We start from the raw sequence: 27,618 nt of genomic DNA, 5'->3' as shown, positions 1-27,618 counted from the left end.
TGGGAAAGGCTATCTGCATTCCTCTTCTCCAGCTGGGTAAAACCATGGCAGTGCGAGCAATGGGAAAGGCTATCTGCATTCCCCTTCTCCAGCTGGGTAAAACCATGGCAGTGCGAGCAATGGGAAAGGCTATCTGCATTCCTCTTCTCCAGCTGGGTAAAACCATGGCAGTGCGAGCAATGGGAAAGGCTATCTGCATTCCCCTTCTCCAGCTGGGTAAAACCATGGCAGTGCGAGCAATGGGAAAGGCTATCTGCATTCCTCTTCTCCAGCTGGGTAAAACCACGGCAGTGCGAGCAATGGGAAAGGCTATCTGCATTCCTCTTCTCTAGCTCGGTAAAACCACGGCAGTGCGAGCAATGGGAAAGGCTATCTGCATTCCTCTTCTCCAGCTGGGTAAAACCACGGCAGTGCGAGCAATGGGAAAGGCTATCTGCATTCCCCTTCTCCAGCTGGGTAAAACCACGGCAGTGCGAGCAATGGGAAAGGCTATCTGCATTCCTCTTCTCCAGCTGGGTAAAACCATGGCAGTGCGAGCAATGGGAAAGGCTATCTGCATTCCCCTTCTCCAGCTGGGTAAAACCACGGCAGTGCGAGCAATGGGAAAGGCTATCTGCATTCCTCTTCTCTAGCTCGGTAAAACCACGGCAGTGCGAGCAATGGGAAAGGCTATCTGCATTCCCCTTCTCCAGCTGGGTAAAACCACGGCAGTGCGAGCAATGGGAAAGGCTATCTGCATTCCTCTTCTCCAGCTGGGTAAAACCATGGCAGTGCGAGCAATGGGAAAGGCTATCTGCATTCCTCTTCTCCAGCTGGGTAAAACCACGGCAGTGCGAGCAATGGGAAAGGCTATCTGCATTCCTCTTCTCCAGCTGGGTAAAACCATGGCAGTGCGAGCAATGGGAAAGGCTATCTGCATTCCCCTTCTCCAGCTGGGTAAAACCATGGCAATGCGAGCAATGGGAAAGGCTATCTGCATTCTTCTTCTCCAGCTGGGTAAAACCATGGCAGTGCGAGCAATGGGAAAGGCTATCTGCATTCCTCTTCTCCAGCTGGGTAAAACCACGGCAGTGCGAGCAATGGGAAAGGCTATCTGCATTCCTCTTCTCCAGCTGGGTAAAACCACGGCAGTGCGAACAATGGGAAAGGCTATCTGCATTCCCCTTCTCCAGCTGGGTAAAACCATGGCAGTGCGAGCAATGGGAAAGGCTATCTGCATTCTTCTTCTCCAGCTGGGTAAAACCATGGCAGTGCGAGCAATGGGAAAGGTTATCTGCATTCCTCTTCTCCAGCTGGGTAAAACCACGGCAGTGCGAACAATGGGAAAGGCTATCTGCATTCCCCTTCTCCAGCTGGGTAAAACCATGGCAGTGCGAGCAATGGGAAAGGCTATCTGCATTCTTCTTCTCCAGCTGGGTAAAACCATGGCAGTGCGAGCAATGGGAAAGGCTATCTGCATTCCTCTTCTCCAGCTGGGTAAAACCATGGCAGTGCGAGCAATGGGAAAGGCTATCTGCATTCCTCTTCTCCAGCTGGGTAAAACCACGGCAGTGCGAGCAATGGGAAAGGCTATCTGCATTCCTCTTCTCCAGCTGGGTAAAACCACGGCAGTGCGAGCAATGGGAAAGGCTATCTGCATTCCTCTTCTCCAGCTGGGTAAAACCACGGCAGTGCGAACAATGGGAAAGGCTATCTGCATTCTTCTTCTCCAGCTGGGTAAAACCATGGCAGTGCGAGCAATGGGAAAGGTTATCTGCATTCCTCTTCTCCAGCTGGGTAAAACCACGGCAGTGCGAACAATGGGAAAGGCTATCTGCATTCCTCTTCTCCAGCTGGGTAAAACCATGGCAGTGCGAGCAATGGGAAAGGCTATCTGCATTCCCCTTCTCCAGCTGGGTAAAACCATGGCAGTGCGAGCAATGGCAAAGGCTATCTGCATTCCTCTTCTCCAGCTGGGTAAAACCATGGCAGTGCGAGCAATGGGAAAGGCTATCTGCATTCCTCTTCTCCAGCTGGGTAAAACCATGGCAGTGCGAGCAATGGCAAAGGCTATCTGCATTCCTCTTCTCCAGCTGGGTAAAACCATGGCAGTGCGAGCAATGGGAAAGGCTATCTGCATTCCTCTTCTCCAGCTGGGTAGAACCACGGCAGTGCGAGCAATGGGAAAGGCTATCTGCATTCCTCTTCTCCAGCTGGGTAAAATCATGGCAGTGCGAGCAATGGGAAAGGCTATCTGCATTCCCCTTCTCCAGCTGGGTAAAATCATGGCAGTGCGAGCAATGGGAAAGGCTATCTGCATTCCCCTTCTCCAGCTGGGTAAAACCATGGCAGTGCGAGCAATGGGAAAGGTTATCTGCATTCCTCTTCTCCAGCTGGGTAAAACCACGGCAGTGCGAACAATGGGAAAGGCTATCTGCATTCCTCTTCTCCAGCTGGGTAAAATCATGGCAGTGCGAGCAATGGGAAAGGCTATCTGCATTCCCCTTCTCCAGCTGGGTAAAACCATGGCAGTGCGAGCAATGGGAAAGGCTATCTGCATTCCCCTTCTCCAGCTGGGTAAAACCATGGCAGTGCGAGCAATGGGAAAGGCTATCTGCATTCCTCTTCTCCAGCTGGGTAAAACCATGGCAGTGCGAGCAATGGGAAAGGCTATCTGCATTCCCCTTCTCCAGCTGGGTAAAACCATGGCAGTGCGAGCAATGGCAAAGGCTATCTGCATTCCTCTTCTCCAGCTGGGTAAAACCATGGCAGTGCGAGCAATGGGAAAGGCTATCTGCATTCCTCTTCTCCAGCTGGGTAAAACCATGGCAGTGCGAGCAATGGGAAAGGCTATCTGCATTCCTCTTCTCCAGCTGGGTAAAACCATGGCAGTGCGAGCAATGGGAAAGGCTATCTGCATTCCTCTTCTCTAGCTCGGTAAAACCACGGCAGTGCGAGCAATGGGAAAGGCTATCTGCATTCCTCTTCTCCAGCTGGGTAAAACCATGGCAGTGCGAGCAATGGGAAAGGCTATCTGCATTCCTCTTCTCCAGCTGGGTAAAACCATGGCAGTGCGAGCAATGGGAAAGGCTATCTGCATTCCTCTTCTCTAGCTCGGTAAAACCACGGCAGTGCGAGCAATGGGAAAGGCTATCTGCATTCCCCTTCTCCAGCTGGGTAAAACCACGGCAGTGCGAGCAATGGGAAAGGCTATCTGCATTCCTCTTCTCCAGCTGGGTAAAACCATGGCAGTGCGAGCAATGGGAAAGGCTATCTGCATTCCCCTTCTCCAGCTGGGTAAAACCATGGCAGTGCGAGCAATGGGAAAGGCTATCTGCATTCCTCTTCTCCAGCTGGGTAAAACCACGGCAGTGCGAGCAATGGGAAAGGCTATCTGCATTCCTCTTCTCCAGCTGGGTAAAACCATGGCAATGCGAGCAATGGGAAAGGCTATCTGCATTCCTCTTCTCCAGCTGGGTAAAACCACGGCAGTGCGAGCAATGGGAAAGGCTATCTGCATTCCTCTTCTCCAGCTGGGTAAAACCACGGCAGTGCGAGCAATGGGAAAGGCTATCTGCATTCCTCTTCTCCAGCTGGGTAAAACCATGGCAGTGCGAGCAATGGGAAAGGCTATCTGCATTCCTCTTCTCCAGCTGGGTAAAACCATGGCAGTGCGAGCAATGGGAAAGGCTATCTGCATTCCCCTTCTCCAGCTGGGTAAAACCACGGCAGTGCGAGCAATGGGAAAGGCTATCTGCATTCCTCTTCTCCAGCTGGGTAAAACCATGGCAGTGCGAGCAATGGGAAAGGCTATCTGCATTCCTCTTCTCCAGCTGGGTAAAACCATGGCAGTGCGAGCAATGGGAAAGGCTATCTGCATTCCCCTTCTCCAGCTGGGTAAAACCATGGCAGTGCGAGCAATGGCAAAGGCTATCTGCATTCCTCTTCTCCAGCTGGGTAAAACCACGGCAGTGCGAACAATGGGAAAGGCTATCTGCATTCCTCTTCTCCAGCTGGGTAAAATCATGGCAGTGCGAGCAATGGGAAAGGCTATCTGCATTCCCCTTCTCCAGCTGGGTAAAACCATGGCAGTGCGAGCAATGGGAAAGGCTATCTGCATTCCCCTTCTCCAGCTGGGTAAAACCATGGCAGTGCGAGCAATGGGAAAGGCTATCTGCATTCCTCTTCTCCAGCTGGGTAAAACCATGGCAGTGCGAGCAATGGGAAAGGCTATCTGCATTCCCCTTCTCCAGCTGGGTAAAACCATGGCAGTGCGAGCAATGGGAAAGGCTATCTGCATTCCTCTTCTCCAGCTGGGTAAAACCATGGCAGTGCGAGCAATGGGAAAGGCTATCTGCATTCCTCTTCTCCAGCTGGGTAAAACCATGGCAGTGCGAGCAATGGGAAAGGCTATCTGCATTCCTCTTCTCCAGCTGGGTAAAACCATGGCAGTGCGAGCAATGGGAAAGGCTATCTGCATTCCTCTTCTCTAGCTCGGTAAAACCACGGCAGTGCGAGCAATGGGAAAGGCTATCTGCATTCCCCTTCTCCAGCTGGGTAAAACCACGGCAGTGCGAGCAATGGGAAAGGCTATCTGCATTCCTCTTCTCCAGCTGGGTAAAACCATGGCAGTGCGAGCAATGGGAAAGGCTATCTGCATTCCTCTTCTCCAGCTGGGTAAAACCACGGCAGTGCGAGCAATGGGAAAGGCTATCTGCATTCCTCTTCTCCAGCTGGGTAAAACCATGGCAATGCGAGCAATGGGAAAGGCTATCTGCATTCCTCTTCTCCAGCTGGGTAAAACCACGGCAGTGCGAGCAATGGGAAAGGCTATCTGCATTCCTCTTCTCCAGCTGGGTAAAACCACGGCAGTGCGAGCAATGGGAAAGGCTATCTGCATTCCTCTTCTCCAGCTGGGTAAAACCACGGCAGTGCGAGCAATGGGAAAGGCTATCTGCATTCCTCTTCTCCAGCTGGGTAAAACCACGGCAGTGCGAGCAATGGGAAAGGCTATCTGCATTCCTCTTCTCCAGCTGGGTAAAACCACGGCAGTGCGAGCAATGGGAAAGGCTATCTGCATTCCTCTTCTCCAGCTGGGTAAAACCACGGCAGTGCGAGCAATGGGAAAGGCTATCTGCATTCCTCTTCTCCAGCTGGGTAAAACCACGGCAGTGCGAGCAATGGGAAAGGCTATCTGCATTCCTCTTCTCCAGCTGGGTAAAACCATGGCAGTGCGAGCAATGGCAAAGGCTATCTGCATTCCTCTTCTCCAGCTGGGTAAAACCATGGCAGTGCGAGCAATGGGAAAGGCTATCTGCATTCCTCTTCTCCAGCTGGGTAAAACCATGGCAGTGCGAGCAATGGGAAAGGCTATCTGCATTCCTCTTCTCCAGCTGGGTAAAACCATGGCAGTGCGAGCAATGGGAAAGGCTATCTGCATTCCTCTTCTCCAGCTGGGTAAAACCATGGCAGTGCGAGCAATGGGAAAGGCTATCTGCATTCCTCTTCTCTAGCTCGGTAAAACCATGGCAGTGCGAGCAATGGGAAAGGCTATCTGCATTCCCCTTCTCCAGCTGGGTAAAACCACGGCAGTGCGAGCAATGGGAAAGGCTATCTGCATTCCTCTTCTCCAGCTGGGTAAAACCACGGCAGTGCGAGCAATGGGAAAGGCTATCTGCATTCCTCTTCTCCAGCTGGGTAAAACCATGGCAGTGCGAGCAATGGGAAAGGCTATCTGCATTCCTCTTCTCCAGCTGGGTAAAACCACGGCAGTGCGAGCAATGGGAAAGGTTATCTGCATTCCCCTTCTCCAGCTGGGTAAAACCACGGCAGTGCGAGCAATGGGAAAGGCTATCTGCATTCCTCTTCTCCAGCTGGGTAAAACCATGGCAGTGCGAGCAATGGGAAAGGCTATCTGCATTCCTCTTCTCCAGCTGGGTAAAACCATGGCAATGCGAGCAATGGGAAAGGCTATCTGCATTCTTCTTCTCCAGCTGGGTAAAACCATGGCAGTGCGAGCAATGTGAAAGGCTATCTGCATTCCCCTTCTCCAGCTGGGTAAAACCACGGCAGTGCGAGCAATGTGAAAGGCTATCTGCATTCCTCTTCTCCAGCTGGGTAAAACCATGGCAGTGCGAGCAATGGGAAAGGCTATCTGCATTCCTCTTCTCCAGCTGGGTAAAACCATGGCAGTGGACATGTCATCTTGGGGTTTCTATGAAAACAAATCAAAGACTCCATAAGTCTCAGTTGTGCTTTAAATTAAGTTTTCACTATCACTAAATATCAATATCAGACAAACCTCTTAGTGGAGTCCTTGACTAATATATATATATATATATATATATATATATACATTTAAAACCTAATATATTCATATTCACTTTAGTAGCAAAACTGACGTCAAAGAAGATTTCAAATAGACCTTTGGGGCTTAAATAATATTAAATATGGAATATACAAATATAGGCTACATAGATATAGCAAATGACTGTAAAATACAAGAGCAAAGAATACACAGACAGACTTCATCTTTCTTCATCCTCTGGGTGGAAAAATGGACTAGTACGTTATCTGTGCACTGGTACCAAGTTTATTGTATACTTAATTTGTTTTTAAGTACCATTGTATGTCCTTAGAATGCCAAGTCAGTTCTCTTTGTGGATCCTGTGCTATTGTGTATTTAAGAGCTTATGGTTACTTCGGTTTTAGTGTAATTAATGTTTGCCCAGATTAGAAATGTTTACTGTTTTCCCATGTTCTATGTAGAGAACAATCATGCACTATGTACAATACTTTGGCTGTAAGCACATTTGGGTGCACCTTCTGTTCTTGTACTTAACACCATTCTTTTTTTCAAATACCTGTTTGTTAATCCACCTATTAAACCGCATTACAGAATATGTTGGTGCTTTATTAACAATAATTATGGGGGTAAGGAGGCATGTCATGCTCTCATTCTTTAATAAGGGGGTTCTTGTCACTGCGGCACCCAACTAATGATTTCAATGAATAAAACAAATCTATGTTCTGTAAGTTGCAAGAAATGTTAGTATTAAAACTGCTAGATCATTTATTAACAAAGTAAATCTTTATAGTTACTGCATAGTTTACTTAATAATCATAAATTGATATTGTTTTGCCATTTAGCTCCTCGCCCACCATTTCTTATATTAAAACACTCAATCCCACTTTCATAGTATCTGCTAACGGTGTCCTTTAACCAGTCTTTTTATCCTTAAGTTGATGTCTTATAATGGTTTTGTCCCCCCCAGAATGCAGTCTCCATGTATTGCCGTTTAGGGTTTGCCTTCAAAAAGGGTCAAGTTATTAATCCAGACCAACTTCACCAATCCTGGAGGAACGTGGCATCGTTAAATAAACTGAAGTAATTATTGCATATCGCTTTTTAATTCATAACTGTGCTTTTCTTAGTCTCTTGCATCTTGGTTGGATAGCATAACACACGATTAAGCTCCAAAATGTTTTAAATAAAAAATTTTTTAAAAAAATTTATCAATTATTTTTGATTGGGGACGTTGAAAAATGATTAAACTGTAGGGAATAGGTGTCAAATGTTTTATAGTAAATACCTCCGATATAAACTACCTGAAATGACTTATTACATACCTAAAGCAGAATGGAATTGTTTCAAAATTAAAGCACAAGCTGTTGAAGCTAATTACAGTTAACTGTGTTAGACATAGCATTATGCTATCTAAACTGTTAGTTTTAAAACACTAAGGGTAATAAGTGGTTCTTTTGTCCAAAACAAACAAACAAGAAATAGGTGGTTAATTCTTAATTAGGCTCTGAGCCAGACATGGACGGAGTGAGATAAAACCCCACTACTGGTATAAGGACAAATCTCTGACTTGGAGACCTGGCAGTCACCTTCTGAGCTTCCAGAACAAGTGTGGGAAGTACTTGCATGTGTACGTCTTACTTAGAACATTCTAAATAATAGGGTTTTTTTTAATAAACAGGAGTACTTTGGATCCTCAGAAGATGCTGCTTTCATGGGAAAGCACAGAAAGCAAGAGCCCAGTTCAAGATCTTGCTTCATCGGCAACAGACACGGACACAAACAGTCAAGAAGATCCAGGTACGAATGTTCCAAGATTTACCAAACCTGAAGAAGCAAGGCCTCATTTCAATATTTTTGGATTAGCTTTTCAAATGATTGCAATCTTTTAGAAAAACAAACAAACAACTTTTCAAATGATTTATCTACAGACAAATCCCATGACTTTAGATTGTTAATGTCTTCCCATATCATTTAAAAAAAAAACAAACAACAAAAAACCACAAATTATAAGATTAGAGTGAATCTATCATCGAGAATCCTTTTTTGTTGTTTTTTTTGTTGTGTTGGATTTCCTAGATTAATTCTGTGTGCAGTTTGCAGAAATGTTTTTGTATGTTTGCTGAAACGTATTTTTGTCTAACATGACGTGTGATTTCTTTTTTTTTTTTTTTTATTGCAGCTGATACATCTAGTGTCAGCAGCCTCAATCTGACAACTGGGCACACTAAAAGAATTGCTTTCCTATTTGATTCGACACTTACTGCCTTTCTGATGATGGGAAACCTCTCACCAGTATGTCATCTATTTGTTCTGTAAACTTACTTTAGAAGGCTTCCTTCAGGCGCTTTTTAACTTGAAAGATTTATTGTGTTTAATGTTCTCTGACAGCAGCTAAGATGAATTGCCTCGCTATCAACTTTCTTCTTCGTTTCATTTGAATTGTTATTTTTTATATTTTGGTCTGTGAAATCATAAGTTTAAAAATACATTATATAAAAGTAAAACTACTTTAAGTTAAAGTAAAATATGTAAATTGTATTTTCTTCTCTCTCTCAAATGTATCACAGCTATCAATATTCACTCTGTATACTGGTGGATATATATATAGCAATTATGTGGCACAGTGCTTCTAGTGGAGTTGTCAGATGGAATGTTCAGTTAGTTTCCATGGTGATTACTTCATATTTAGAATTTGGTCCCATAGTAGCTCTTTTTACAAAACCCCTATATGGCTGTGCTATAGAGAAGTCTTACCAATCATAAGATGATAGTGCGCTGGTTATAAGAAAGAGGATCTGTACTTAATGGAATATATGTATTTTTAATGTTCGTGTGTCCCTGTTAGTGTTTAGATTATGGCTGTCTCCCCGCTCAGCCTCCCCCCTTAAATTAGGGATGATGACTTTTGTCCAGTTTAATGCCATTGCCACGCTTCGCCACTCAAATGCTTCCTTATAAAAGAATTTGGACGCATTTGACTTCATCACTCTGGACATCATGATACAGAACATGAAGAGCTCTGATATTCCGAGTGACAGCTACTGGAGCCGGGGTTTCTGACAAATGAAAATATTTACATTTCTCAAAAACAACAGTGTTTTACTTCATCTGAATAAAGGGACAGCATATATGAACAAAGCCACTTCATTTAGCTGAAATTGTTTGGGTGCTCAGCCGTTCCACAAATTTATTTTTTGACAATGTATCATACTTAAAAAAGTCGAATATTTTGTTTTGTGTGATATTTCTGAAAAAAACCTCTTTAATTAGGCCTTCTTTAAATTACCGAGGCACCCAAGCCAGTAGAAAAGACTTACTTATAGTTTAAACCTCCGTCACTAATGAAGCAATGCACTGTGTTTGCGTCTATTTTCTTTTGACAGACAATTTGTGTTGGTTTGTTTACTGAGCCTGTGGCTTATATTAGAAGGCTAAGAAGAAGGTGGTGTAGTGTTGCATGATAGAGCATAAGAAACATTCAAATGTAAAACATAATTAGCTTATAAAAAAGTCCAGTGAAGTTTACCACCCTGTAACAATCATAATGAATATACAAACTATATGGGAATGATGCCGATGATGCATTGCTCTATGTGTAGACTGACCTTTAATAGTATCTTATCCTCATTCACTCAGAACCTTAAAAGTCACGCAGTCACCATGTTTGAAGTTGGCAAATTGTCAGATGAGACACTGGATAGCTTCCTTGTGGAACTCGAGAAGGTAACGTCATGCACTATGCAAGCTCCTCCAAAGGTCTTGCTCTTTCCCAGGCAGTGGATGAGCATGTTTCTTACCACAAACTATTTAACCCGTTAACGCCGTTACGGCGTTCTTTGCCGTCCCCATTTAAAAGGGCTTTAAAGCCGTTGCAGCGGCCTAGAACGCCGTAACGGCTGAAGCCCCTGGAGCGCCCGGGATACTTACCTACCCGGCGCTCCGCTTCGGGAGGACTGCTTCACAGCCCAGGCAGCCCTCCCACGGCAAAAGAAGCCCCCGGGGGCCATGTGATAGCTCTCAAAGAGCGATCACATGGCCCCCTATAGCTGGCTGTGGATCTGCCAGTAGGGGGACTGTCTAAAATGTCAGACAGTTCCCCTGCTGGTGGAAAGAGCTAAAAAAAAATTACTAAACATGTTTAAAAAAAAAAAAAAAAAAATGTATTTATATATGTATAATATATGTATATCTATTATATATATATATACATATTATATATATATATGTAACGTCATACAAAGTGTATTTTAATATTGATATAAGTACATATATTAGTATTAAAATACACTTAGAATGACATTCTATATATATATATATATATATATATATATCTATATATAAAATGCAAATAACCGCAAATATATATATATATATATATATACATATATATATATATATAGATAAATACATATAATTACGTAAAAGATTACATTAGTATACACGTAGAATTTAAATACCTATAAATGCATATATATTAAAATTCTTCATGTATATTTAAGTAATCTTTTAACATAATTAGGTGATTTGATTAATTAAAATTTGATTGACATGCCTGACAACACGGGGAGAAAGTGCAGAGAATTTAATTTGCAAGCACTATATTTGACCCTGTAACTATCCAAGACACCATAAAACCTGTACATAGGGGGTATTGTTTTACTCGGGAGACTTCGCTGAACTCAAATATTAGTGTTTCAAACTGGTAAATTGTATTACAATGATGATATTTTAAGTAAAAGTGACGTTTTTTGCATTTTTTTTCAAACGAATGGCACTTTTATGGACTATATTATTGTTGTAATATGTTTTACTGTTTTAAAACACTAATATTTGTGTTTAGTGAAGTCTCCCGAGAATAACAGTACCCCCCCATGTACAGGTTTTATGGTGTTTTGGAAAGTTAGAGAGTCACATATAAGGCTTGCATTTCATTTTTTTGACATTGAAATTTGCCAGATTGGTTATGTTGCCTTTGAGAGCGTATGGTAGCCCAGGAATGAGAATTACCCCCATGATGGCATACCATTTGCAAAAGTAGACAACCCAAGGTATTGCAAGTGGGGTATGTCCAGTCTTTCTTAGCAGCCACTTAGTCACAAACACGTGGAAGTATTAAACAGGAGTATTAATGTGAAAATGGGCTTGTACTTTGCTGAAACCAATCCACCTTTTCATTGCTCTCCATGCTTCTCTTTATCCCAGGTGCAAAGCACAGGTGAAGGGGAAGCCCAGCGATACTTTGATCACGCGCTGACTCTGAGAAACACAATACTCTTTCTGCGTCACAATAAGGATCTGGTTGCACAGCCTGAGCTGCAAGGGAATTCAGGTACAGTGCTCTACCACCTAATGCGTAGACAGAGTTAGGTCCCCAGAAATTGTAGTCCTGTAACTTCAATATGCGCCTTAAGAGTGACAAACCATTTAGGGAAAAGTAGTTATACCCCATCCACCAGGCCACTCCAGGCATAAAGAAATTAAATATATATATATGGTTACACAGAGCAGCAGTACTGAAGACAGGATCTGCAGAAAACCAGGTTCCACAAAACCTTGATTTGTCCCCTGGAAAATATGAAGAGTTAACAGAATAGGTTCAATTTATAGAAAATGTATGTGTACATAACACCAGAAAGAGAGAGAGGAAAATGTATTTCTCTACTTAAATTGACATTAAACATTTTTTACAGTATTTGAGAACAATAGCATTTATGGTATTGGAAGGGCTTAGTAGAAATCATCAAATTTTACACAAGACATGTTTATTATCAGGGAAACTTCTAAAGCCTTTTAGGCTGCAGAAACACCAGTGGCAGTCACTTTGATTGTTTTCTGTAAAAATATTTCCTTTGTAGTATTTCTTCTCTGCACATATGCCAGTCTGTTACAAGGTTTCAGGAACTTTCACCCACTGTGGTGTTAGTGTAAGCTCAGAATTAAATGAACTCCACACTGGCTGTGAACACACACAAAAAAAAACAGGTTTATGTGGACAACTGTGTTTGCATGAGAAAAAAAGAATTAAACAGTCTGTGTTCACAGGCGTGTATAACACAGGGCTTTCAGACTTTGTTTTGTCAGCTATGTGTGTTTTCTTTAGCTTGTTATACTGAACAGACTGACAATGTAATACATGGTAATTCTTACTCTTTTGAGTGTTAGTACATGGTGGCTCGGTTTGCTGATCTGTGCTGTGATGCCTGTAGTCCATGCTGATGAATGGATGCTACAGAATGAAATGGCAATTTTGTCTGACAATGTATCTGCCGGATATAAAATAATTTTTGCAAATGTTTGCTAATTTAATGCTAGAATATCCATAGTGATTACAGTACATTACAAATATGTCCTCGATGAGAATCTGCTGTTTGCCATTCAAGCACGTAACTTGGTAATTCTTCAAACCTATTGAAATTAAAACTTCACAGTAAAATGCTATAAATAATAAGGCAATCCAAAAAAGACACTGCTACATTAAAACGTGATAACCGATAATGTTCGAAGTGTAGACTAATCTTGAGTGAATTAATCATTAACCAGTAATTCATGTCATCCTATACCATTCCTAAAATATGAGAAAGCAAAAGTAAAACAAAGCTGTCAGAGTTCAAGAGCTGCTAAGGAAACCTACTAGATTAGTGCTTGTGTGAAATAAATATCTAACGTTGCCTGGTAAATTAGAAACTTGTTTGCTTTGTACTGTGCTGTTGTTGAATGAGACGTGGATTAAAATGCAGGTCACAACCATTTAGCTTTCCAGCTCTTGGCTCTGAAATTTCTTAAACAAAGGTCAAAGCATCATGGGAGATGGAATTTCACAAGTGCTGGGATTCTACTGTGTGGTTACCATAGGATACTATCATATGTTTGTTGGTTTTTTAATTTAGGTTTGCAGCTGGACCTTCTGCGATGTGAAAGCCTGTTGGGGTTGGACCCTGCCACGTGCAGCCGCGTTTTAAACAAGAACTATTCGCTGCTCGTTTCCATGGCACCTCTCACCAATGAGATTCGACCAATCAGCAGCTGCACCCCACAGGTAATACGAACGTATTAAATCTGGCTTACATAAGCTTGGCCTCCAGTCTGCTCATTTATTGTTTATTTCAACAAAACTACATGACTGATGAAATGCCTTGTCCAGTGTCCACAAAACACATAGAAATTACAGGGTCTACACTATCCTGGCTTGTGCAGTGTTAGTTGATCCTCACTCCCACAAACAATCTAAAATGTACCCAGTAGTCAGGCGTTGCTTATCCCACTGTTTAAACCAGAAAAGGATCTAAACCGTGCAGAGGAGGAATACGATTGCTTATAATGCAAGATATAAATCCATCTACACCTACGAGGCTCCAGGGATCTGTTTTTTATTTTCCATTTATTTGCTCCAATATTTAAAACATCCTCTTCATACATTTGCACACAATTCTCTCTACTGAGCACCACAAATACTATTTAACATAGTGCATACAGTGCATGTATGTGGAGGTGGAGGTCTGCTACTAGTAGGGAAGACACTTTCAGCCAAGGATTAGAGTATTGTTAGCATTTACGACTAAACCAAATTGGAAAAAAATTACATTGATGGATGTTTTTTCCTCCCTCCATCCTATGTTACTACAGAGCAGGGCTCTCAAGCCCTCTGTTCCTGTGTGTCCAACTTGTCTGGTTACAATTACATGTCTGTTCGTCCACCCATTGTAAAGCGCTGCGGAATTTGACGGCGCTCTATAAATATTATAATAACTGTACTGCTGCCACATGCTGTATAATACGTGTATCTATATTCGGTTCTGCAGCATATTGGACCTGCAATCCCTGAAGTGAGCTCTATCTGGTTTAAGCTCTACATTTATCATGTTTCTGGCCAAGGACCGCCCTCGCTCTTGCTATCGAAAGGAACCAGACTCAGGAAGTTACCAGATATTTTTCAGGTTTGTAAAGTGCAGAATTTTTTCTTGAATGTGCATCTTGAGACGAGGTGCATTGATAGGTAATTGATGCTTTTTCCCCCTCCCAGTCTTCAGATCAATATGCCTTACACTCCGAACAATAAATTTAAGGCACCAATATATGTCGTATCAATGCTCGTAAATAAAATCGATTTTAATGCTTATACGTTTTATAAAATGTAAGATTTTGTTAGGTCTCTACCACCATGTTGGGGTTGGTTTATTTCTCTTTAAATCACTTTGACTATTTGACTACAGCTGATATGTCCTGATATGTCAAAAGTAAAGAGCTCAGAAAGCACATGACTTGTTAAATATTGTAATGCAGAACAAGACACACGTCATCGGGGCTGAAATTGAGTGTAATAACTCAATATATTTAACTATTGCAGAAAGTCTAGTGGCCACACAAATCAAATCCTGAAATAAAGTGCAAAGTGGTATTGCTAGAGATGACTACATTGCCTTTACTTTTATTTTTTTAAATGAGTCCTTCGTCTTTCCTCTGATGTCACCCTAATTGTCCTGTGGTTTTTAGGCATATGACCGCTTACTAATAACATCGTGGGGTCATGATCCAGGAGTGGTTCCAACCTCCAATGTGCTTGTAATGTTGAATGATGCTTTAACTCACTCAGCTGTACTTATTCAGGTATGTGATAGATATTATATACATAGTGTAAGCTTCATCAGAATTTTAGTTCACACCCAGCCTTAAATTGTGCTTTTGTGATAATGTTTTGCGTAGCAGAAAAATGTAACAAAGCAGTATTATATTCAAACACACAATCCATGTGTGAACATAGTAAAGAGACTTTTCTTTTTTGGGGTGGTCCTCCACTTCCACAAGCTAATAAACAACCATCTAGTTAAGATAAAGATCATACAAACATATGCAAATTGTGCTAGTAGGCACTATGTATGTAAAGTGTAATTAAATATGTGCAAAGTAAGCTTTTCTATAAAGCAGGTACTCATACACGGTGATTTACATGTGATCTGTAGTGAAACAAAGTACAGAGAGTTTTTTTTTTTTAAATAAATGTAAACAATAAATGTGTTCTGAATACATTCCACCGAGTATATGGTACTCATAATTATTTTCTTAGTATTAAATTCCCATATAAAAATAAAAACCAACATGCATTATAATAGTGAACAGGTGTAACTATAATTCAAGCCACTAGGATATCCTTTACGCTAAACTCACTGTTTATTGAAGCTAAGGGAAATTGGTCTCATAATTTCCAGGCTTTCAGTGTTCTTGTGATCAGGTTCTACTTGGACCCTCTTTATTATGAATACCTCTCTTACAATATTTGCTGAGTTTTGGGTTCTGGTGAGCTCACATTCTCACGCTGTGCACCTCGCTAGTGGGTGGTGCTGGTATACTGCACGGAATATACTATTTAATTGTGACCCTAATCTCTTTATTTAAAGGGGCATTGCAGGCTGATGCTAACCTGCTTTGTAATTCTGTAATATCAAAAAATATACTAAATATATATACAAACACAGTAAATTACATTGGACTAAAAATACCCACATTTCACATTCCTGAATTTTCTGTAAATCCACAAATTTTGCAGCTTCTGCAGTGAACGCTGCCAAGACCAGAAAGTAACTCATTCCTTTTATGATGGTGCTGAGTTTCTTTAATCAATGGCGGCAGCACAGGGCTCTGTGGACACAGGATAGGAGATCTGATTCTGTTGATAGCCAGCAGTGTACTCTCTGTGTGCTCTCCGGTTTTCACCAGCGCGAGCAATTTTTTATGATGGTGGTGTTTTTATTTAGGGTCACGGCACGCATGGCATGGGGGAGACCTTACAGGTGCCATTCCCGTTTGATGAAGCAGAACTACAAGGAGGTGCAGTATTTGGTGTCTTTTGTGCAGGAACTTTTTTCTCCTTTAAAATAAGCTCTGCTGGACCTTTCCAGATCTAAAAAAATAACCTTATTCTTATATTGTCCCAGAGATCTAGAGATTACCATTCATTTAATTTATTTTTGTTTTGCAGAATTCTCTAGTGCCAATATGGCTGTTCACAAGGCATTAAAAGCCTTACGAGAGAAAGTTGACCTGGAACATTTCTGCGGATACATCACAATGCTGAACCCAGCCAGTCGCCATGTTCACCAAAGCCACAGGAGACTCAGCGATGCTTCTGATGGAAAAGGTGCATTAGGATTGAGAAATGGATAATAAGGAAATTTATTGCACATTCACTTAGTTCGTAGATAAAATACCAGTGCTAAAGCGCAGAGAAAACATTAATTTTATTCTAATGGCAACTCTCTAATGTCCACCTTCCTTGAGTTTATAACTACATATCTGTTGGAAGAATATGTTGAAAACATTTCACAGAGGCATTCTTAGCATTTTTCTTTTAATGATTCTGAATACTAATATTGGATCTGAAAATAAAAATCCTCTATATAATCTGAAATGAAAAACTTTCTCTGTTCTTACACTTGGTGAAGATTTTACAAAACTATTTTGGTGAGAAATCCATGGATTCTTGCTCCTGCTTGGGCACATTTACTTAATTGAGTAACCTTGTAAGTAGAAATTAAAAGATATACTGTCCAGCTAACCACGAGGCCAAGTATATCAATAACGCGTGGTCTCCGTTGCTAGAAAGAGACCGGTAAAGAAATGTATCTTGATAAAAAGAAACCATTAACCTGTTTGGCTGTGCACCTATATGAATGCAGTTAAAAAGAATGTTAGGAAGTTGGGGAACAGGAGAGAAGTTGCAGGACTAATACAAACAGAAATAATCAAAAAACATAGCAGTATACAAGGGTATACACAATAATTAATCACGACAGGGAGTTTCCAGTTAACCCCTTACGACCAAACTTCTGGAATAAAAGGGAATCATGACATGTCATGTGTCCTTAAGGGGTTAAAGAGGTGGTGAATCTACTATTACATTATTCTTTATTGCATTCTTTATTTCTTATGTGCCTGGAACATTGCATTTTGTGGCAGTAACATGGTAACTTTTCTTTGCAGATGAACCTGGCCTTGACTTTAGTTCCGATGTAAATGGCAGCACTGAATCATTTGAGCTTGTGGTAGAAGAAACAACTTTGGATTCTGGAATTAAGGCAAATGAAGGTAAGTACAGAAAGCATTAAAGACTTGTCTTCAGTCATTTCTGAATGTGGCACCTTGCTCCACCTGTAAACGTCTGAATTCTGTATGTCTCTTTGATTATCTGTTTGATGTTTCTTACTCCTCTGATGTGTTCTTTTCTTTTTCACCTTTAAAGTTTAGTTTCCTGCATTCATTTGAATCCTGCTTAAGCTTTTATAATAAGCATAGCTAACAGGTTAAAGGCCCAAATCATTCTGCAATAAACCTATATCCAGGGGGAAACAAACAATGCTTTTTTTCAAATTCAGGCATTACAAATGCTCCATGGACCCACCATTGATCCCTCCCAATCATCAATGTTTCCATTTTTGCTCTACTAGTAAAGGTGGGCAGCTTAATGTAGTTATTCTGGTGTTTATTGTCTGTCCCTACAGGCATTTTAATTTGGATTACATTGCGCCCTAGGGAAACCTCCAGTGGCAGTCATTTAGATGCCCACTAGAGGTGCTTCCTGAGTGACTGCCACTGGAGGTGTCCCCACGCTCTGCATGTAGGCGCTGAACGTTCCTCATAGAGATGCATTGATTCAATGCATCTATCTGAGGATATGCTGTTTGGCGCAGCGCAGCAACCTCCTAATGCTTTCCTATGGGAAAATCTTTGGATTGGTTGAAATCATCATAATTGATGACCTCAGCCATGGAGGCAGAGCCAGCCACAACCGAACCCATGCAGCACTGGCAAAAAGCTGAGTAACCTACCTTTTTCATGGGGGGCTGCAAGACTAAATGGTGTTTTACACCTATAGTGTCATGAATACACATGTGTTCCTTTAAATACACCTCTAGTGGCTAGTGACAGCTGTAGAGGCACTTCAACAGCACTGACAGAGTACAACTTTGTGACACGATGCATTAGACCATAGTAAAGCATTAAATGTGCAGCTCTTGCTGTACATGCGCAACAGGTCCCCAAGGCTCCTCCTAAAGGATTGGGACATTGCAGAGGAAGCCAGGCTTTCTCATCAAGGCTTTCTTGATGACATTGCGGGATGTAGAACGGTAAGAAGCTCAGAGTAAGCCTCGGTGCTTGAATAAGGGAAGTAAAACTTTAATTTTTATGGCATGGGGAGGTGGGGGTCTGTATAGAACTAGGAACATTGCCATGCCCTAACCATAACCCTATGAGGGTTATGGGTAGGGTTAGGGTTATAGGAAGGTTGGGGTAAGGGTTAGGCTCAGGGGTAGGAGTAGGGTTAGAGGAAGGTTGGGGTAAGGGTTAGATTCCTGTCATCATTCTGTTAATTTTCCCTCCCTCTCCTGTTTTGCCACTTTTCAGAAATCTGAAGCACTTTGGCACTTCTGAACTTCGGCAATTTGGGACTTTGGCGGTTCAGTTCAGCATTTCAGACATTCAGAAGCATCCGAATGTCCGAATTGCCGAAATTAGTCCGAATTTAAATTCAGACTGAAATGAATTGCGCGTGTCTAGGAATAACTTTATGTTGAATAGTTCTTAAGTATCACAGTACAGCAATTAGATTACACCCCTCCCCATTTATAAACCACCGTAGGTAATTTTTTAGTTTGCTTTAGCTATTGCTTAATCATTGCTAATGCTTTCTTTATATATTTTTAGTATCAACTATAGAAAAAGACTGGGTTCCGTTGGATCTGTGCTATGGAATCCCGCTGTTTAGTTCAGAACTTAACAGGACAGTATGCAAGAAAATTGCTTCGCATGGACTCTGTGGTAAAGAGAGGTAATCCATGTAAACGAATATTTGTGTGTGTTCTTATGGATGAAGTTGAGCTTGCCTCCTAAATATTGGGTAAAATTCCATGGGCCTGTGTGAATCATTAGTGCTGTTTGAAAGACGCCTATTTTAACAGTAGCTTCACAGGTGTTACCATCCGGATTGTTTATTTTAAATTTTGTAGTAATAGTGTACACTATATTATCTGTAAAGTTAATGAGTGCATATAGTAGGTGGTGGCTCACTAGCAGGGTCCACTGGTAACTAAGAGCATATAGTAAGAAAATTATGAGTAGAAACACAATATAATAAAACATAAACAAGAAAGAACCAAATATGGTATCTATTGCTCAGAAGAAGCTCAGGTCACTGCCTCCTGTCTCATTCTGCTTCGGGGGACAAAGCGGACAGTTCTTCCTGTGCCCCAAGTGTGGGAAGTTGAACGCATCTCCGGAGTCCGAGCCTCAGTGGGAGTCCTAACGGTAAAGTAAATGTTGAGGGGTAGAGAGGTGGTAAATTTCAGGACAGTTTCGTGAGTTACTCGGAAGGCAGCTAAGGGGCCCAGCAGATGGTAGGGGTGAGGAAGGCTGAGTATTGTAGCCGATTTTCCTGCACTTCTGGGCAATTAGGAAGTGTATCAGCGGGTAGCCCTCTATGCAAGGCTGATAGGGCAAGTGATCACTCCTGTCACAAACACACCCTACTTCAAGAGTGTGCGTGACGTAGTTATGGCGTACCTATAGAAATAATAAGTGACCACCTCCTTTGTTCCAGACCAACGTCAATCCAAATGGAAACATTTGGCTCTAGCTTCTCTTATGTACCTGCCACAGAAATAATAATTGCATCTATGAATTTGTTATTATTTTCCCAGCCCATAGACATGTTGCATGCCCCACCCGCAATCCAATAGGATGGATATTACAATTCCCTCCCCCATGGTCAAGCCATGCCACCCATGTTTGGGCTTGTTTAGAAGATGGCACTTCTAAACTCCAACTATAACAAATATGAGGCTTAATTATTGGGGGGTAAATATGAATGTTATTTCTTGGATATGATACTGGAACAAGGCCATTAAAGGACCACTCAAGGCACCCAGACCACTTCAGCTTAATGAGGTGGTCTGGGTGCTAGGTCCCTCTAGGATTAACCCTTTTTATTATAAACATAGCAGTTTCAGAGAAACTGCTATGTTTATAATAGGGTTAATCCAGCCTCCAAATTCTCTAGTGGCTGTCTCATTGACAGCCGCTAGAGGCGCTTGCGTGATTCTCACTGTGAAAATCACAGTGAGAGCACGCAAGCGTCCATAGGAAAGCATTGTAAATGCTTTCCTATGAGACCGGCTGAATGCGCGCGCAGCTTTTGCCGCGCATGCGCATTCAGCCGAAAGGGAGGATCGGAGGCGGAGAGGAGGAGGAGAGCTCCCCGCCCGGCGCTGGAATAAAGGTACATTTAACCCCTTTCCTCATCCCAGAGCCCGGCGGGAGTATGTTTTCCTGGCACTATAGTGGTCCTTTAACCTCTCAAAAGAGATTGACTCATCACTTACAAGGTAGATGCCAAATGGATGGAGAGACATTCAGAATTTTTTCACACCTTGCAGAGCCTTGATTTATTCACATCAATATGATAATATCCTTTCCACAGCCCTATGTCATTCAAACGATCCCTTCTGTCATCTGACCTCGGTGGGGGGGTCCCAGCTTCAAAAGATGTAACCCCTTTTAACCTTGACAATACCATCTCTGCCAGGCCAGCCGGTCCTTAATGCACTACACAAATTACATTAAAGGACAATATTCCATAGTGCAATAATACGGTAGCTGGCCCAGCATGACACCAGATTGCAACGGATTAATTGCCAACTCCTCAGAGCTCTGGAGATTGGAGTCCATGCAGCTCAGTGGTTAAAGGGACACTATAGCCACAAAATAACTTTTGCTTAATTAAGAAATGTTTGTGTATAGATTATGCCCTGAAGTCTTATTGCTCAATTATCTGCCATGTATGAGTTAAATCACTTTGTTTATGAAGCCCTAGGCACTCCTCCCTGTATGTGACCTACACAGCCTTCCTACACACTACCTGTAAAGAGTAATCTAATGTTTATACTTTCTTTATTGCAAATTATGTTTAATGTATAATTTCTTATATCCTGCTCTGTTAATAGCTTGCCAGACTCTACAGGAACATCCTGTATGTAATTAGAGTTTAATTTACAGAGCAGAAGATACAAACTTTTAAAGTAAGTTCCATCTGATTTGAAAATTAAACTTTGTTTTTTTTTCATGCAGGCTGTGTCAGTCACAGCCAGGGGAGATGTGGCTAGGGCTGCATAAACAGAAACAAAGTGATTTAACTCTTAAATGGCAAAGAATTGAGCAGTGAGACTGCAGGGGCATGATCTGTACACTAAAACGGTTTCATTAAGCTAAACTTGTTTTGGTGACTGTAGTGTCCCTTTAAGCTCTGCCTTCCTGGATAATTTTACTAAGGATTAGCATTTTGACATAGAAAGTGGTGTTTCACACCAAGAAAACTAGACAATTCAAGCATCCATTGGTTTTTAGATATGTAATGATATGTACTGTACAGTCCACTAAATCTGTAACGTCGTCACAATTATACCTACATGTGAGTATCACAATGTTCGTTTTTGCATATATAAGATAATGACCATATCTGTATTTCTGATTATTTAACTGTTTTTACAGCCTTCAGTATCTCCTCCACTCCAGTCGGAAACTTTCTCTTCAAGTTCTCAATTTTGTTCAATCATTCCAGGTACTATTTGCATGCTTATATATTATATTATTTTTTATATATGTTTTGAGTTTTTTTTTTTTTTTAACCCTTTAGCCCCTTAACCCCTTAAGGACCAAACTTCTGGAATAAAAGGGAATCATGACATGTCACACATGTCATGTGTCCTTAAGGGGTTAAGGACACATGATGGAAATATTCCGTCATGATTCCCTTTTATTCCAGAAGTTGTGTCCTTAAGGGGTTAAGGATGTTAGGATGTGCTATACTGTCCTAATAGTATGAATGTCCTTTGCTTTTAATGCAAGCAGTGTTAAATGTTTGCTCACCTTGGTCTCCCTGAGCCTCCAAGTCCGTGGCTTGAAGATGCTGGCCTGGGGCTGGGGGCATGTTCCGACTTGCTCCCACTGTGCCGCGGCCTCTATTGAACTCCCTGCCTCAATCATGAACTTCTCACATGTGGGCATCGGCAGACTGGACTTGCAGTCTGGCGCACGTTACTGTAAACCACTACCGTGGTACAGAACCCTTGCAGGATACAGCAGACTTTCTCTTGTAAATCCCCCCAGTGTAATATGCCTCACTAAGTTAGTCCATTTTAGCATGCTTAGCTAGAAATATTGTAGACAGCCACTCTTGAAATATCAGCTTCACATATTACTTTTCTAATACTAATCTTGGGACTATCTGACCAGACACACACTACCACTAGCATGATTACTATAATCACTCTCTTTGCAACAACCTACTCTGCCTAAAGCATTTAACATACAACTGTCGTTTTACTTAATGCCAGCTCCATCGGTAGCTCAGACAAGTTGTTTATTCAGCATGTTATATCATTCCTAGGTTAAATCGTGAGAAAGAAAACAAAAAACGGTGCCTTTCACACACATTATACGTTTACACTGCACATGTTTGTGATGTTTGTAAAATATACCGTATGCTGTTGATACATATACTCTGTACTTTGCTTGCACCAAAATAAAAAGACATTGACAAAAAAAAAATCTTTGCTCACAGTGGGGAGATCTAGGTATCAATCTGTCAGCTGGGGCCATATTTACTGTCTCCAGACTGACAGATGAGCTCTGTGCAACACTCAACGTGAGAGGGAGACCCCCCTGAAAAGACCAAAATAGGACCCCTCAGCATGCTCCCTCTGCTGATAAAGATCGGCCTGCTGCCCAGTACCAATGACATAGTGATCGGCAGGATTTCCTGGCGGTAGTGTAGGTGTTGGGTTAGGATTTATGTTAAGTTAGGGATAGTTTAGAGTTAATGTTTGAGTTAAGGTAGGGGGAGCGAATGGTTAGAGTTAGTGTAAGTATAGGGTTTGGGGGCATAGTGTCCACTTCCAAAAGTTAATCTAGATCCTTCACATATGAGGTAATCAACAGTCAGAACTGATAGATGAATCTGGTTTGAGTTATTTTTCTTTAGTTGCACTTGATTTCTACAAATTATAGACAAAACTGTGGGGTTTTTTCTTCCATTTTTATCATTTTCTTCATACCTGTGTTGTGTTAGGTGTACTTACTATTATGTCCTTTAAAAACCAATATATAGTATTTATGGGTGCACTTAAAGGGAAGCCCATTAATTACAGTGGATAGCATGGCTCAATTCTAGATTTTGGAGAGGTTCAGAAGTTGGACGATTGCTTCTGTCTTCAAAAGCCTGCTGCTCATAGTTTGTCTCTCAGTTGGGCTATATTGTTGTGATAAAGTGAAGGCAGATAGGCCTATATATACGTTGTGATAAAGTGAAGGCAGATAGGCCTATAGCATTTTTTAACACCAGGGGGAGTATGTTATGGACCCCTGGGGTGAAGCATTTGGAGAGCAGGGTGGGCCAATGCTCCACTCTGCAGTTTACATACAACTGGGAGAAATAAGGTCCAGGCCAGAGTTTTTTGGAACGGTCTCCAACCCACTGCTCAGCTACAGATAATCAGCTGTAGCAGTTGGAATAAACCCCCTCCCTGCTAGGCAGGTAAAGGGGGATTTCTGGCTTCCTCCCTGGAAGCAGGTAGGAGACACTATTCTCTCCTGTGAGAGAGTCAAGGAGACTGAGCACTGGGAGTGCAGAAGGAACGCAGTTAAGGCTGGCTTGGAGCACTGGGAGTGCAGAAGGAAAGCAGTTAAGGCTGGCTTGGAGCACTGGGAGTGCAGAAGGAAAGCAGTTAAGGCTGGCTTGGAGCACTGGGAGTGCAGAAGGAAAGCAGTTAAGGCTGGCTTGGAGCACTGGGAGTGCAGAAGGAAAGCTGTTAAGGCTGGCTTGGAGCACTGGGAGTGCAGAAAGGAAAGCAGTTAAGGCTGGCTTGGAGCACTGGGTGTGCAGAAGAGAAAGCAGTTAAGGCTGACTTGGAGCACTGGGACTGCAGAAGGAAGCAGTCCAGGCTGGCTTGGAGCACTGGGATTGCAGAAAGGAAAGCAGCAGGCTAGCTGAGAGCACTGGAGTGCGGAAAGGAGAGAGAATTTTGTTTCTTTCTAGAAGGAATGGAAGCCACATGCTAACTGAGTGTGGAGTGCAGAGATCTGACAAAGGTTTAGACCAATTATTGTTCTGTTATAGTTTAAACCCTTGAGAGATAGGGAACTTTGATGTTTCATTTGCTGCTGTATCTGTGGTGGAGTTTAACAATAAAGTGCCTGGAATGAAGTTGCCTTAAAAGACTGTGCATGTTTGTGCCCAAGAGGACTGTGCTACCTGCAGACAAGGATCACATGGTTAACTGGGGATTGTGGAGAATTGCACATTTAAAATCTGAATAGACATATTGGATAATTTTTCCAGTTTTTCTATTTTGGTCTGAAGAATGGATATAATTAAAGTAGGCTGTGTCAATTTTTTTTTTTTATATTTTGCAACTTCCTAAAGTGGTGTTGATGAAATGTATCCATCACTGTTGGAAGGAAGGAACAAATATATTGTTGTATATGGGATTGTATAGTAAGAGTAGATTGTGTTGTATTTAATTTAGATCCTGTTTTATCCCATGTGCATACACATTCCTAAAATTAAATGTCCCCAATATTGACTATTAACATGAACACCGGCATGACCCAATCAGTGTTGATTTGAGTTATTACAGTTTTTCAGACCATCATCTTCAATTTTAGGTTATGCTCATCTGCTAAGATTAGTCATCATAAGACCCGACTGCCCAAAAACTTTCACTGTCATTTCAATTTTAACTTTCCCCCTGTGCTTTTCTTAGGAGTCCAACCTCACCGTAGATCATCTATCAGAATCCAATGCTTCTAGCATGCTGTCCCAGTCTTGCACAGTGGATATTGGTGTTCCCCTTCCGTCAAAGAACTTGATCTTCCAAAATGGTGTTCTATCGGAGTGGAACGGGCAAGCTCGTGTCTCGAAGCATGATACGCACATACGAAGTGACCAGCCCTAACTATAAAATAGTTTGTGGCTTATTTAAAACCATGCAAATTTGGTGTTGGTGTTTATGGCTATATTGTAAGTTACGTTATAGTAGTGTAATTCTAGAACTTGTGGTCGGTCACTTTCGTGTCTCGTAATAAAACGGTTGTTCTCAATCTCTTCTTGTACATTCCTAGAATGCCTTTTGTAGATAAGAGAATTAGAAATCTCCGTTAAATGGAATTAAACCTATAAACCACACTTAAAAAATGTTTTTTTTTTTTTTTAAATCAACATGAGAACCACTTAGTAGTAAACCTTTTTAGCCACTCATCTCATGTTAGATTCCAGGGACCAAATCATTTTTCTTTTACTTTGATTGATCTTTAGCTTAATTTTGTGAACAAAATTCTGTATTCTGCACATAGATATTTAATTGTAAAAAATACACCTGAACTGTCAACACTATAAATCCAAAATATGGAATTCTGCACAATTCACTCCACTTACAGTTTTAATGTTCAATGAAGCAAGTGTGTTTTCTGGATACTTTCAGTATTCGTCTGTTTTTGTATTTGCATCTAAAATTGCCATGAGGAGAACTATAGACTGCCTTTATCCATTAATTGTTAGGCATTTACAATAATCAAACTAAGAAAAATATATATTTTGCTCCCATCACAAAATGAAATCCTTGTTAAAGTCCTGCATGTTTCGTAAAATTTGCTCTTTTTATTGTTACCTCAGGAAAAACAAATAGCATCATTCTTTGATGTGGACAGAATACTATACATTCATCAACAGAGCAAAAAACAAAGCAAAACTCTATAGATTATCTAATATATTTTTTTAATAAATAGATTCAGTAAGTGCTCTCTCCCTCTCTTACATTCTTCCTCGTCTTCGTAACACTCTCTTGCACTCTCACGCCCCTCATTCGCCCCCCTTCTCACTCTCCCCATCCTCTCTCTTACTCCCTATCTCCTCAATACTCTTTTTCTCTCTGTCCCTTCTTTGCTAACTCCCTTTTTTTTTCTCACTCCCTCCTCCTCTCTTCCAATTTTCTCCCTCCCCTTTTCTCCCTCCCCTTTTCCCACCTTTCTCCCTACCTCCCCCTCTGTACCTATTTTGCTCTCTCCTCCTTCTTACTTTTTCTCCCTCTCTTCCCATTTGCGAGAAAATTGCCTTAACCTAATTTGTGGAAACCACTGTAGTAATAGCCAGGTGAGTTCTTTACACTTAACCTTTTGAATTCTTTGGACATATTACTGGCACACAGAGGGTTTAAACAATGTAAACATTTAAAAATGAGAACCATTTATGTTTGTGTTTTTCTTTATATTAAATATGTTTTTTGTTCCTATTCTCTAGACTACACTGGTCTTTTAAAGCACTATAACTGTACATACCCTTTTACCAATTTGAGGATATCACCACAACCAATGGAAATATTACAACTTGCGGTGATTTTTATAGATTTAGAATTGATTTAATTTGTTTTGGTGTGTATATAAAAGTTTGAATGGGTTTGTTCTGCCACTGTATCGCAGATGTTAGTTATCTACTTGAAAGCTTATTTTAGATTTGTGTTCCCTTTCCCCGACCACATTTTGAATCTAGAAACATGCTCCAGAAATTAAAGCACTGCCACCATTATGTAATATCGCTGCTAGGAGTCCGAGGCTGACCCCTGTTTAAAGGAATCTGGAATAATTGACTCCTGCTTTAAACATGAAACAGGAGCTCATTTTAAAAGAGTATTTTAGCTAACCATTCAGATTTCAAAGACATATATATACATATATACTGCACTGCTGCATATAAAGGGTCCACTGCATGAAAACACTTGTGTGTACATGTCTCTTGCACTTTCAAAGTGTCACCTAAAATGAAGACAACCGTTTTAATCTATGTAGTGTACTGTATACTCTAAGGAGGTGTCCTAAATCTAGATCCCAGGAATTGAAAGCTGGAAAAGCGTCCCTGAAATTAGAACGTTTTACAACAGCTGGGAACCTAAATTTCGTCCACCCCTTCTATAACCCTGTTCTTCAAGACACACATCCATTCAGTCCAATGTGTTATCTAGTAGTGCCTTCAACTATTGATTTAATATATTCATTATTCCCAGATTTATGCCTGCAGTTCTAGTAGATATGGAGTTTTTTTTTTTTGTTTAGAGCTGCAGGAATGCAAATAGTTTGTGTTGACATATGTTTCTACAGCGCTACAAAATATATTGTATAAATAATAAAATAAATAGCTTGTTGATTCTAGTAATTAATATTATCTTTTTGAACCCATTGTCTAGAATGATTTCAAATTAATCATTTTCTGAATTATTTTGTTTTCAATGTGTCTGTTT

General features: G+C 41.4%; 1 protein-coding gene across 1 annotated transcript in view; it reads left to right on the top strand.

Annotated features, from left to right (window-relative positions):
* FAM91A1 (family with sequence similarity 91 member A1) overlaps nt 1-25,427 on the top strand; it is a 47,786-nt gene extending 22,359 nt beyond the window's left edge. Inside the window, exons 11-24 of the mRNA XM_063451077.1 lie at nt 7,254-7,366; nt 7,965-8,083; nt 8,466-8,578; nt 9,923-10,009; nt 11,489-11,615; nt 13,174-13,322; nt 14,086-14,220; nt 14,777-14,890; nt 16,036-16,108; nt 16,260-16,418; nt 17,261-17,365; nt 18,983-19,106; nt 21,821-21,890; nt 25,093-25,427. Coding sequence (XP_063307147.1) covers nt 7,254-7,366; nt 7,965-8,083; nt 8,466-8,578; nt 9,923-10,009; nt 11,489-11,615; nt 13,174-13,322; nt 14,086-14,220; nt 14,777-14,890; nt 16,036-16,108; nt 16,260-16,418; nt 17,261-17,365; nt 18,983-19,106; nt 21,821-21,890; nt 25,093-25,284 — 1,680 coding nt within the window. The 3' untranslated portion in view covers nt 25,285-25,427. The remainder of the gene's footprint in view (nt 1-7,253; nt 7,367-7,964; nt 8,084-8,465; nt 8,579-9,922; nt 10,010-11,488; nt 11,616-13,173; nt 13,323-14,085; nt 14,221-14,776; nt 14,891-16,035; nt 16,109-16,259; nt 16,419-17,260; nt 17,366-18,982; nt 19,107-21,820; nt 21,891-25,092) is intronic.
* The last annotated feature ends 2,191 nt before the right edge of the window (nt 25,428-27,618 follow it).

Source organism: Pelobates fuscus, chromosome 4 (genome assembly GCF_036172605.1).
Source record: "Pelobates fuscus isolate aPelFus1 chromosome 4, aPelFus1.pri, whole genome shotgun sequence".
In the NCBI taxonomy this organism is placed as follows: Eukaryota; Metazoa; Chordata; class Amphibia; order Anura; family Pelobatidae; genus Pelobates; species Pelobates fuscus.
This window is presented reverse-complemented; position numbering and strand designations above follow the sequence as displayed.